This window comes from Candoia aspera, chromosome 3, assembly GCF_035149785.1.
Source record: "Candoia aspera isolate rCanAsp1 chromosome 3, rCanAsp1.hap2, whole genome shotgun sequence".
Lineage (NCBI taxonomy): Eukaryota > Metazoa > Chordata > Lepidosauria > Squamata > Boidae > Candoia > Candoia aspera.
The window spans coordinates 206139460-206153020 of record NC_086155.1 but is presented as its reverse complement, the minus strand read 5'-3'; the positions used below and the strand labels follow the sequence as shown (position 1 = coordinate 206153020).

The 13561-nt window shown below is 43.2% G+C and overlaps 1 protein-coding gene across 3 annotated transcripts in view; it reads left to right on the top strand.

Moving 5' to 3' along the window:
- The first annotated feature begins 373 nt into the window (after positions 1-373).
- Positions 374-13561, top strand: part of TSNARE1 (t-SNARE domain containing 1) — a 209151-nt gene continuing 195963 nt past the window's right edge. For all 3 annotated transcript variants that reach the window (XM_063300282.1, XM_063300281.1, XM_063300283.1), the window contains exon 1: positions 374-496. In XM_063300282.1, the coding sequence (XP_063156352.1) occupies positions 412-496 (85 nt within the window). In that variant the 5' untranslated portion in view covers positions 374-411. The remainder of the gene's footprint in view (positions 497-13561) is intronic.

Here is a 13561-nt window from a genome sequence, read left to right as displayed (position 1 = left end):
GTGATTGTATGAACTCCTTGAAAACTTGATTAATCTGATAGGTGGGGCTTTGTCTCTGGTTTCTGTTTATATCAGAAACCTCTCCTTATTTTACTTAAGGAAGACAAAACAAAGAGTATCATCTAAATACTAAAAACAGCCAATCCTGTGTGGTTTCCAATCCCAGATAATGATGGCCAGTTGGTGCTATGGAGCACAGAAGTACAAGGTGGAGTTACTTCAACTAAGGCAGTTTTATTGAGCTTGTCAATCGCTGGCATTCTTTAGATGAGAAGGTCCTGTAAACCAGTTTTTCTGGTACTTTTCCATTTCTTTCTGTTTTCTGAGTTTCTAACTAGCTGTTTCACATGTTTTTTTCCTCTTTCTTACAGTTTTTTGAAGGAAGCCTATCTCAAGAAGTGTCTAAGAAAGATGTCTTATGGATCCATTGATGGAGGTGGGTTTGGAAGCAGGAATACCTTTGGAGGACCATCAAGACAAGGATATCAACCTTTAGGTAAGTTGGACTTTGAGCCACATGCAATGATTTTTTCCCCATTTTTCTTTTATTTATAGCCATAACTGTTGTTTTAATGGGTGATAGAACTCAGACATCTCCAAGTGCATCTGTTAGGATCCAAAGGCTGACTTTAGCTGCAACCTTGCATTCCACCAGGAAGATCTTTAGATCTCCTCTTTGAGCCGCTGCCTCAAATGCCAGAATACAAAGTCTTTTTCCTCCTGTCATGCCTTTGAAAGTTGGTAGGAATCTTGGAGATCACCTAGTCCAACTCCCTACCCAGTGCAGGAATCCATTACTACAGCATTTCCCCTCCCTTATGCCACTGGGGAGCACGTACTTCTAGCTAAGAAGAGGAAATGCTATGGTCTCCTGTTGTTATTCATAGCTCTAATGGACATTGCTGATGAAGGAGGGGGGGCCCTCTCCAGGGGGAAAAACGCACACGCAGTACTGTTTCTCTTCACCTCCCTATCAAGAAATCCAGAAGAGAACCAACTTAGCTTTCTGAGCTTTTTCTCAGTTAAGCAGGATTCTGTATCATACAGGAGAACAATAAACACTAGAGCTAAAACTTCTGATCTCGACGTGGTTCTTCCCTCTATATCCTGACAGTTCCAGTTGGTATGTTGGGTTAATGATCCAGTGGGAACAACACTTCAACAAGCAATCAATTTGTGATGGCTTTAAAAGGGGGTTGGATAAATTCAGAGTTAATGGGTGTATCACAACTATAAGTCTTGAAGACACCATGTTACCTCTGTGTTGGGGGCCAGCGTGCCCCTGAATACCAGCTGCAACAGAATAATGGCATGTCTCCATCTTCTTCTTCTCAGCATCCCAGAGGCATCTGGTTGCCTAATGAAAAACAAAAAGCTAGACTAAGTTGGGTCTTGGATGGATCCAGCGGACCTGTTCTTGCCTTGTTATGGAGGAACCACTGATACCTGGCAAAGCCCAAAATCAGCATGATAGTCCTAGGAATTATAGTGATTGTTCCTACAGTGAAAATTAAAATCTATGTAATCATGTAAATCTATGCTCTGGCAATGGATACAATGCAGTGGGTTTCGGTAGCAATTCTCTGAATTTCATTCAGAAGTCCAGGTTCTCTTGATTTCCACATTAATCTGATTTTTTTAAAAAATAATTATGCTGTATAAGCATCCTCAAGGAGATGTTATGTGACGTCTATATTTTTGAATGCTTTTTGTAATACAGAATGTAGGAGGTAGAATGTTGGTCTGCAGGCCATCCCAGTCCATCTGCAGATGGAGGAGGGGCTGGGTCTGACAGCACTCCGCTGCCCTACTTTCCTACTGAGTCCTCCATAAAACCCTACAGAAGCCCCTCCTGATATCTGAAAATCTTGGCCCTTCCCCTCTGCTGAATTATTCCCATTTCCCAAGCTGTAGCCCTGGTGGCCTCCAGACAGGGCCCGAAGGGGAAGGGTGGTCCTCCAGCTAAAAAACATTGCTCCCCCTGCTCAGAATCCCCATTGGTGGAAGGAACAGGAAATCCCTCTTAAGGTCTTAGAAGTTCTGGAGAAACCCATTGCATTGTACCTATTGCCAGAACATAGATCTACATTTTTGCCAAACTCAGGAGAAACTTTCAGCTCCTAGAAATGCCATACCAGCAGTTTAAACGCATAAAGAATTGGCAACTGCCTTGACAGGAAAGCCGAGGCGGAAGGAATGAATAAAAGATGAGAACAAAGTGATGGATCTGCAAGGTTGAATGGAAAATAAGGATGACTATCACTCATGGACTGGTAAAACCTTAGGGGGATGAATTCCATCCCCAGAGTCACTCCATAGTCACTTTTCTACTGCAAAACATCTGCAGTTGACTATCATTGGTATTATTCCTCTGAACCACTTGAACATACAGGAGGTCCTCACTTAATGACCATTTGTTTAGTGATGGTTCAGACTTATGAGGGTGCTGAAACAAACAACTTATAACCGGTGCTCACACTTACAAACATTGTAGTGTCCCTGCTGTCACATGATCATGATTTGGGTGTTTGGCAACCAGTTCGTGTTTATGACTGTCTCAGCATCCTGTGGTCATGTGATTGCCATTTTCAACCTTCCCGGCTGGCTTTTTGCTTTCTGGCAAGCAAAAACAATGGGGAACCACATGATTCACTTAATGGCCATGTGGTTCGCTTAATGACCATGCCAATTCACTTAATGACCACTGCAAAAAAAGGTAATAAAATCAGGTTGGATTTGCTTAATGATTGCTTCGCTTAGCAACTGAAAATCTGGTCCCAATTGTGGTCGTTAAGTGAGGGCTACCTGTATTGCCATCATCTTTGATTGCTTTTGTCCCTGTCACCAGGGTCTCCTACCTCTCCTTCTGCTTTTTTAAAAGTATAGTTTTATTAAAACGTTTAAAAAGAAGATAAAAACGAATGCAAATTAATATAAAGTAAAAAAAAAGCAAAGAAAAAGAAAAAACAAAGAGAAAGCTAAAAGTGCAAGAAAGGGGAAAAAAGTAAAAGAAAAATAAAAAAGCAAGAAAAAAGATACAAAGAAGTGGCTTCTGATCTTCTTTGCAGCAGTTACAAGTACAATTACAAATTTATCTCTTACTCTATGGTTACAACATAACTAACTCTCTTCTTTTTATAATCTATCCTATTTACTCATCAAAACCATAAATCATCAGCTCATTTTTTTCTGTTTTATGCAAAAAGTCCATAAGGGGTTTCCAGTCAGCAATAAATGTAGATATTGTCTTTGTTACAACATACAGTGTAAGGACTGTAACAGCCACTATGTAGGACAGACAGGCAGAAGACTAGCAGAGGCATCCACAAACACCCACTGGCAGTCAGAAGACATGATGAGAACTCCTTAATCTCACAACACATGGACAGACTCAACCACAGTTTCAACTGGGAAATGGTGAGCATCCTCAACCAAGCCGAATCCAAAAACGCCAGAGAAGTCCTGGAAGCCTGGCACTCAGACAAAGCAGCCATCAATAGACACATAGAGGTAAACCACATTTACACACCATTCAAAAGAGAGAATATTTTTTAAAAAAAAAAACTAAAAAAGAAACAAAAAGACCAGAACACATCCTCTCTAGCAACCAGCACCCAGATAAGCAGGGATTAACAAACAATCAGGCGGAAAACAAAACCCCAGACAAGGAAATACCAAGCAGACAAACAATCAAGCAGACAAACAAGCAGAAAACAATACCCCAATCAAGGAACCACCCAGGAGAAAACCACACCCCCACCAACACGGGCAGGGTGAACTACTGTATAGAAACAGGGAGCAAACCCCACACTCCCTCGCACTGAAGTTGTTACCTAGTTGGGTCATGAGATGTCTGCAAGCAAACAGCCAAGCTCAGAGAGCACCAAGGACCCCACAGTTCAACCCTCAGCTATAGATATTATCTTCTATTGGAGACTTTAGATACTCTGAAGGTACCCTTGGATTGGGCCAGAATAAGGTGGGGGAAAATACTGCCTTAACACCAGAACAGCTAAGGAAAACTTAAGGCTGTTCCATTCATGGGTTAGGGATGAGAAGAAGGCAACGAGAGACCACAGTAAAAAGGAGATTCCTGGAGCAAGTTTGTGTCATGGTTAGGAGTCAGTGGGGAAAAGTCTGAACGCAAAACAATGCAACAGAAGTAGCAGGAAATACGGAAAAGAAATAAATCCATGTGTGCCCCTGATTCCCCATAAATTTTATTCTGATTTACAAGCATGTTTTGGGGAACAGGGCTCCCTCGGTGACCACGTGAAGAATTTAGAGCTTAGAGAACAGTTTCCAGTAAGCTGAATAGGAATCACCATCACGGAACTTTTCCTCCCCTCAGAGGTTTATCTACAGAGATGTTTTTCTCAGACTCCCTTGAGGGTAGGAGGTGATTCTCTTTTGACAGACATTTTAGCACATTCTTTGACCAGACCGGGTTCAACAAGAATTTATGTCTGTTTGAGAATCCAGGCACAATCCGCTTTTGAGGATCTTCAGGTGAACGGAAAACAAAATGAACAACTTGAATTTCTCAGTAGTCTGTGAATAATCCTTAATATGATTGGAATCCCATTTCTGTATGGGTAGATCTGGCACCTGTGCTCATCCTGTTCTCCTCTCAGGAGATTCGATTTGGGCAATCACTGAGAATGGCCCCCAGGGTGAATTTCTCACAGGTTGACCTGCCGTCTTTGGCAGAAGCAACTTGGCTCTCTTTCTGGGTCTTCAGAAGAAGTGTTCTCCTCTCTTAAGGATTATAGGAAGGGTTGAGTTGAAAAGGATCTTGCAAGATTCTCTAGTCTCCTTTTCGGAATCCACCAGGTCATTCCCAGCAAGTGACTTCAGCCCTGTGCTAGTTCACAACTGGACAATTCCCTGTGTCCAAATGTGCACTTTTTTTTTTTTCCTTCAGAGAGAATCTCCCACTTGGTCACCCTTCAGATGCTCAAATGTGATTCACAGGGGGCTGTATTTAAGATGATTTGGAATCTACAGTTGGTCCAGATGAGGTATCTCAGCTACTGACAGGAAGCCATGGGAAACCTGTGCTGTGCTGGCTCCCAGTAAGCTTGTAGGCCCAATTCAAAGGGCTGGTCTTTGCTTATAAAGCTCTACTAAAACCGCACAGGACTACAACCTGTCCTGTGAGGTGTTTCATGTCCTGTGTGGTCCTTTCCTTCAGCCTTGAAGACTTGCATGCTCTTCCCAGAAGCGTTCAAGTGCTAATGGTGGTGCCACAGTCCCTTCTTATTATTTTTCTATTGCGGGTGTGCGTTCCCCCCCCTGCCCCCCACTTTTTATGTAGATTATATGTTTTGTTGGAATATTGTAGAGGCTGGAGTGTTTTTTTAAAACAACAACAACAACAACAACAACAATGCTTTTATTTGTGTTTTTGGGAGTCAGTGGCTTGGAAGCTTCAAGTCAGTTTAATTGGGCATCAGTAGATAAAATAAGACCGAATTCTGCAATCCTTCCTTCGGAGTTGTATTTAACTCTAGGAGAGTTGTTTAACTTTCAGATCTCAGGCTTTTCCCCTGGCTGGTTGATCCCCATCCCAGCAGACCGCAGGCATGAAGAAGAACTAAGGGACACCCACTTCTTCCTACCCTAATAGGCAAAAAAAAGAAAAGAAAAGAAAAAGGCTACTAGAAGTTGCATGAGGACTTTTCTTGTTTTCCCCTGCTTGGGGTGGTGGTGGGGTGTTCCTATTTCTTTTCATCATTCTATTGCAATACAAGTCAGAGCAGCTTAATAAGGAGCTTTGGATTGAGGCAGGATATAAATGCAGTAAGTAGGAAAATAAATCAGGCAGGCAGGAAGGGAGGGAGACTGGCCTTCAGGGGAGGATAAGAAGAGTGTCCAGGTAAATCAGCCATGCCACCAGCACTGATTGGAGGTGAAAGGTGAGCTAGAATTCTGAGGTGCTCCAGAGCAGAAGGGCCACCCCTATGGAGCGCCTGCCTCTGTCTCTGTCTCAGCTGCCTGAACAACCGTGAGAGCATACAAGTAGTCCTCACTTACCGACTGCTCGTTCAGCAGCCGTTTGAAGCTACGATGGTGCTGAAAAAGGAGACTTGCAGATGGTCCTCAAACCTGTGGCCGTTGCAGCACCCTTGCGGTCACATGATGGTGATTTGGGCGTTTGGCAACTGGCGTGCATTTATAACAGTCGCAGTGGCCTGCAATCACATGATCGCCATTTGCAAGCTTCACAGCCAGCTTCTGACAAGCAAAGTCAATGGGGGAGCCGGCAGGAAGTTGCAAGTTGCAGTGTCATGATGTCGTGCTTAATGACCGAGTGATTTGCTTAAGGACCATAGCTGGAACTGATGTTGTAACTCAGGCATGACACGTGATGTTTCATTTCATTTCATTTCATTTCATTTATTTACTTATTATTTATTATTCAGATTTAATTACTGCCCATCTCCCCCAAACGAGGACCATTTATTGACCATGTTGAATAGTGACAATGTTGCTGGTCCAGTTGTGGTCAGTAAGTGAGGACTACCTGTAATGGCTTAAAATTTGACCGCAAAGGTGAGGCAAGCTTGTATGGGAGTGGAGGGTTTTCTGCTGAGAGCTCTAAATGTTAATAAACCTTTCTTCGTTTGCCCTTCGTTCATTCTTACACCTCACTGTGTGTCAGCCATGCTTGTACCTGGTTTGGCTCTCCCAGTAATTGATTAAAACACGTAGATTAAGGAAACTGGTTTACCTAGATTGCCAGTTGGAAGTGGCACTGGATATATCACACTGGGATCCAGCTGGAGACCACAAGTTGAATAAGACTAAGCTCTGAATCTAAATCTCATAAGCTGGAGTACCAAGAAAACAGGCTGTCTTAGCAAGTGGCAAGTCTCATTCCAATCAGCGTCCTGGTAATCTTGTTTCTCTTCCTTTGGAGATGAATCCGTGTCCAGCACAAATCAGAATTAATCACCCAGACTCAGCTGGTGCTCAGTGGTCCTTCTCCTTCCACAGAAAGAGGGGTGGAAAGAAGAGAAAGTGAGGCCTCCTTTGCAGCAAAGAGGCTGCTTTAGATGCAGCCAGACACTGTCCGTTGAAGCCCTCTGTCTATCTGGCACTGCCAGCCCTGGCAAGAGGCCACATGTCTCGTGGATAAGCTCCAAGCTACTCGAACAGATGGGGCTGAGAGGAGGCAGCCAATCCTCTGCAGAGCATCTTGTCTGCTTGGCAGCAAAGGAGATGATTCCTCATTGATGGAACTGAATGGGCGACGCCACCTGGGAACTCTAGGCAAAGATCTCCTCCTGGATTTTTGCAAATCTAATCCTCAACAGAGAATGCCATCTGGTGCTCTGTGAGCAGGATCTTGCAGGCAAACTATAGATTCTAGTTCATGTCTACTTAGAAACATGGTTTGTGTGTATGTATATGCTATATTCCTCACCCACTTTTAATGTTTTCTGGCCACCTTCTACAGAAATGCAAGAATCTCCAGAGTTTGTCAGCTTTGAGGTCTGATTTATCCCTCCTCCTTTTAAATCAGAGGCAAAGTCTTTGTCCTTCTTGCTAGGTCTCCTGTAGAGTGGGATGGAGAATTTGCTGGAATCTGTCAATGATTTGGGTGGAACGGTGAGATTTCACTGCTGTAGACCCATTCCATGGGTCACACAATTGCTGACCAGCGAAAGAAACTACCAGAGATCATAAAGTCTTGATGGTATTGGCCAGTCCACGATATCAATCTTGCTGCCTGATTTTGGATCACCTGAAACTTCTTGATGATTTTCATAAATGATGACAATGATTTATATAGTTATATTATATAATCACTATACCCCACCTTTATTTTGTGCAACTCAGGGTGGCGTACATAACATTCCTGTCTCCTATTTTCCCCACAACAACAACATTCCCCCTTGTGAATGGGCTGAGCTAAAAAAGAGTGACTGGCCCAAAGTCACCCAGCTGGCTTCCATGACTAAGGGAGGACTCATACAGTCTCTTGATTTCTGGCCTGGCACCTTCACCATCACACTAAATGGACTCTTGAATTAGAAGGAGTTGCTGTAATACTTTCAATTCAGCTTGAAAAGGGTCATATCAGATTCCCTTCTATGGGGAGTTATGAGCCAACATTTTTGGAGGGGACCATCTTGGGGTAGCTGGACATGGAAATACATTAATAGGAGTCATGTTTTGGGAGATCAAGATAGAGCATTTATTCAGGCCTCTCTGTTATGCCCAGAGGATGAATCTCTTTTCCAAGTCATTCTGCTCTACTTTGAGATCTGAGCTTCATCTAAATTAGATGCCCAGCCTTACCAAATATATTGTGCAACCAGTAGTTTACAGCAGCTAGCATCCTTGGTTATCTTTAAAAACTCACCAGGGCCAGACCTTGATTGGAGACCAGGAGAAATACCAGGGCTTAAAAAAACAACAACACTAGTACAAAGATAGACAGACAGACAAAATTATTTACTTGTTGGCAAGAAAGCTAATTGTCTAGACATATCTGTGGAGTCACTAGGGACTTTTTTAACAGTACCTAAGCATTTTGCTTGATCCCACCAACCTCATGGAACTCCATCCAGACAGTTGATGAGGCTGGTGGAGGAAGTAAGATGGATTTCAGAAGTATCTGGAGGGTATGGTCAAAAAAGTCAAGATGATGCCCCCAATGGTGTGATTGAAGCTCTGCCTATTTTTTTATGCATGTGCCATCTTCACTTTTTTACTACACCCTGTGGACACCTTGATGGATTCAATTTCTCCTGTATTCCCAGAGTAGAACTCAGAAAACATGAAAGAAAGAGGGCCGTTGTTGCATATAGCTGAGAAATGTAATGAACTGATTTATTCCTTTGGAGAAACTTCATCACCATTTCCCTGAAGTTTTGCTACACAGGGATTTTTATCTACTGCTGAAGTGTGATGCAGGAAGGAACCATAGATGGGTCCACAAAGTTCAGGGAAAGGGTGTATTTCTGTGAAAGTTAGGGCCCCCTCCTTCACCTTTTGCTATTAAAAATTGGCCATTTTTTTCTGTATATATAACCAAGACAAACTCCACATTTAAATGCAGAAATGCCACATCCGGTTTGTCTTTTATGGATGAGATAGCTTCATAATTCATGAGTGATGTTTGCTCATTGCTTAGTTTAAATTTTCATGTTGCCTTTTTAGTATTTAGAAGGTAAATCATTTTTAGTGGGTTTATGAACTCTCGCAAGGGGGAGGTGGGACACAGGAGAAATCACAATGTTAAAGATAAATAGAAGTGGAATTAAATTAAGAGTTATTGTTTATGTAGCATATATGAGCGTATCCTGTCTTTTCCCTCTGAAAAAAGCTGCTGGGGAATCTAAAAACTGTCTTGATGGAATTTTCATCTAAGAGGAAAGACCATCGTACCAGATGACAAAATATAGCAGCCTTCTTCAATGGTTGCTATTTTTATGGTGTCCCATAAATTCATTTAAGATGTGACCAGTCAGGAAACAAAAAGCGAGCGATAGTTGCATTTTGTTTTTATTGTTAAAATAAATAAATAAATAAATAAAGTGACAGCTACCAAAGGAATTCTATTAGAATGCAGCACAAAGCAAAAATCATGAAGGGGTGGTATTAAGGGCCTTTCTCTGAAACTCCAGTAAATTACACAGAGGACCATACCGGCATCACTCAGTAGAAATGAATGATAATAACTCAAGTGCTTTAACCCTCCAGAGTTGATGGGAGTCCTCCTCCTCTTCCTCCTCCTCCTCCTTTCTCCTCTTCCTCCTCCTCCTCCCTCTTTTCTCCTTTTCCTTCTCTTCCACCTCTACCTCCATCTACTACCTCCATCCACTTCTAACTCAAATGCTTTAACCCTCCAGAGTTGATGGGAGTCCTCCTCCTCTTCCTCCTCCTCCTCCACCCCCTTCCCCTCCTCCTTTTCCTCCCCCTCCCCCTTCCCCTCCCCCTTTTCCTCAGGAGTATGGGGGGTACCTTTTATCACATTCTTATTGCTGTTGTCATGAGTACTGATGGTGAGCTGGAGGGGCCCCCACTCCAGGGGGAAAAACTCATGCATAGTTTAGAGGCTTTGAACTTCCCTTCAAAGAAACTCAGAGCAGAACTGCCTTGAGTTTTAGGGTTTCTCTTTGTGGGTTTCCCACGCTTCCTCAGTTTGGCAGGATTTTCTGTCTACTAGAGTAAGGCAATAAACACTAGAGACCAAGTCACCACTCGTCGTGGTTCTTCGCTCTAAGATAGGACAACTGTTGGTTGCACAGTCAGCCAGATATTCAGACTGATTTTTATCCACCTATCAAGTCCTCCCCAAGTACCGATGATGATGATGATGATGATGATGATGATGATGATGATGATGATGATGATATTATTCACTTGTGGTTAGAAGGATCCTGTCTCAGCACTCAGTCTGCTTCCTTTCTGGTTTCTCTAAAAATAGGTGCTTCATTAATGTGGGAGAGGCCACATTAACCGTTGGGCTAGGATATATCTAGAGAAGCTTAATGTTTCTCAAGTACCACCACAGATACAAGGAGCCGGACTTAGAGGAGGCTAATTGAAATGGATTGGACAACATCCAGGAGTTTTGGTCAGGCTGCTGTAAACATGGCGAAGTCTGAGTCCAACCCATTGCTTTTAAACCAAATTTGTTCACGCATGCTGCTGCCTTGTCATCTAGCGCAGTGTGAACAGGAATTTATGCACATTTGAATCAGCTTTTTTATTTTTCTCCCTTTAGGCAAAATACTCATAGCCCTAGGCAATTCCTCTTTATTTCTTAGCAGACTAGCAAGCTGTAATTTAATACTCTTGCCTTTGTGTTCCGGAAGCACTAAGTGTTTGCCTTGGGTTCCCTATGTCTAAACAGTTTGTTTAAAGATATGCATCGTAACACCGTAGGGTTGGGAGGGATTTGGCAGCTCATCCCTGGTGCAGGAGGACTAGACCATCTCACCGCTTCATGTTCCACTGGCTAACAGCTCATAAAGTCAAGATGGTCCTCCTTACATCACGTCTTTCCTAATCGGGTGAGTTCCTGATATGGCATAATGGCCACCTTTCCATCTGGAAGGATGGAGATGTTCAACACATCTGGGAAGACTGGGAAGCTCTTTGGGGCATGACAGCTGACTTGGGAGTGATAGCAGAGTAGGAGTGATGCGATGGGGCCTCCTCCATCTTCCCTTCTGCACTATTCTTCTGATATGGTTCTTGCTGAGGTCCTGTGGTCCTTTGTTGAAGGCATGGGTCAAGAGGGAGCCCAGGGCCTTGTGCCTGTAGGCATTACGGAGGCCATCTTCCCTGGGTACGCCATTCCTTCTGCAAGTTTGGCTTAGATGGCTCCACTTATATGTTTGAACCCTTGAGGCTTAAGAGGAACTTCTGTTTTGTTTTGTTTTAGCAGCTGCCAGTTGTAGATCCCGGGGCTGATTTTTGACACTGGCAGTTTCCATGCTCAAAAAAATTGTGTGGGAAAAACAGCTTTTTGCCTTGTGACCCAGTGCTTGCAAGATTTCACAGCTCATTTTGATTTCCAAATTGTGTTTTATCATTCTCATTCTTGTTATTTGTGATTTAATTGAGTACATCCCACCTTTCTCCTTGATTTGAATACTCATGGGAGCTGGCAATAAATAAAATGCAAAATACAGAAGGTAAAAATTCCAAAAGGTATATTAAAACCAATGTAGGCATCAGTTAAGAATTAACAGCCTGAGCTGCTCTTTTGAAAATGGGCGAGGACAAATACAACTGTCTGAGGTGTTCCTTGCACAGTTTGTGAGGACTTCCACATCAGTTCAAATGCAACACTTTCCAGTAGCCATGGTCAAATATTTAAGGACCAACACACTCCCAATGCTAGCACTCACAGTGATGGGAATTTTTATGTGCCACAACCAAACTGCTGGTCTGCTACTTTGCTGTTGTTGTAAACATTGCAAAATGTGGATTGGGTAAGTTAGATATCAATTATATTGTGAACTTTTTTGTATTTTCTGCTATTTTTATGCAGGGGGCTTCCCAAGACATGAACATTATTTCAAGGGTTTCTCCAGGGTCAAAAGGTTGAGAAAGGCTGGGCTAGTGTAAGGAAATCTTGAAAGCCTGATTGGGAATCCCTTTCCCTCCTTTTTAAACTCCAGGGAGTTAAGGCAGAGCTGCTCTGAGTATCTTTCTAACATTTTCTTCATTTCCCAGGCTTGAAACATGTTTTTGTAACTGTTGCCGCATAGTTCCTCCAAGGTCATCTCTATGGCTCTCCGTGGAAGATCAGGGAGCAGGCAGGCCAGCAAGCTCTGCTGCACTTGGACACCAGTGGTGGCCACAGGGATATCCGCGGGGAGGAAGAAAAGGAGGAATGCTGGGAACAGGAAAAAGCTGCTCATGCTTTTTGGATTACTGCCACACACTCTACATGGGGCTGCCCTTGAAGACCATCTAGAAGCTGCAATTTGTCCAGAATGCATGGCAGTTTTGGGTGCCCCACAGTTTGCCCACATTATGCTACTATTGTGTGAGCTGCTCTGGCTTCCAGTTGCTTTCCAGGTGCAATTCAATATGCTATTAATCACTTTTAAAGCCCTACATGGTACAGACCAGGTTATATGCAGGGCCACCTCTCCCTGCAGGTATCTGCCCATCCCACTAGGTCAGATAGGGTGGACACACTCTAGGTCCTCTTCCTTAAAAGTTGTCACCTGATGGGACCTTGGAGGCACACCTTCTTGGTGGCTACACCAGCCTTTTGGAAGGGCCTCCACCTGAGATCCAAAGGATCCCTACCCTTTTAGCCTCCAGAGGGCTGTGAAGACCCCGCTCTCCCACCAAGCATTGGGCTAGGATGGGGATTTTGCTGGGTGGCTGCTTGGTCTGGCACCTGGTGGGAAGGGTGTTTTTGTTTTCATTGCTTGTGGTGAGCCAGCTAGGACCATTATACGTGATAGGTAGCCATATACTGTTAAGTTCTATAAATAAATACATAAATAAATTAGGGAGGGGAGGAACTGCCCTGTACATGCACCACTTTGTTGACGTCCATCCTAAAGAGCTGCCACTGCCAACATCCAGAACTTCCAAAGAGGGAAAATGAAAGCAAACTGTGGTTTGTCCCTCTGGCTTCTTCTGGCTGAAAGAAGCCCCCTTGCCCCAACTTCAAAGCAAGCCATGGAAAGTTGGTAACCATATTCCTGAACAGGGGGGACCCAGATGAGATTGTGATCAATAATAAACCATGATTTGCCATTCATTCTAATGCCCCTTTCCCCATGTGTCTTTCTTTAATCGGATTCTTCTTGGGAGCAAAAGGATGCAGTAGTCTTCTTTGACTTGCTTATTTGGTTTCAGTAAAAATGGAATGCACCCAAAATAGTTCAAATCAATCAAGTCTGATTTATTTTTTAAACTGAACTCTTGTTTACTTCCTCCTCCCATACATTACTTCCAGAATCTCCCCTTCTCCTCTATGTTCTTCTATGTTCTTGTACTTTTGTTTGGGGGTAGGGCAGTAATATTGGTTTACAGTGCTATAAAAATGCTTTTATGGTTAGGAACTAGCATA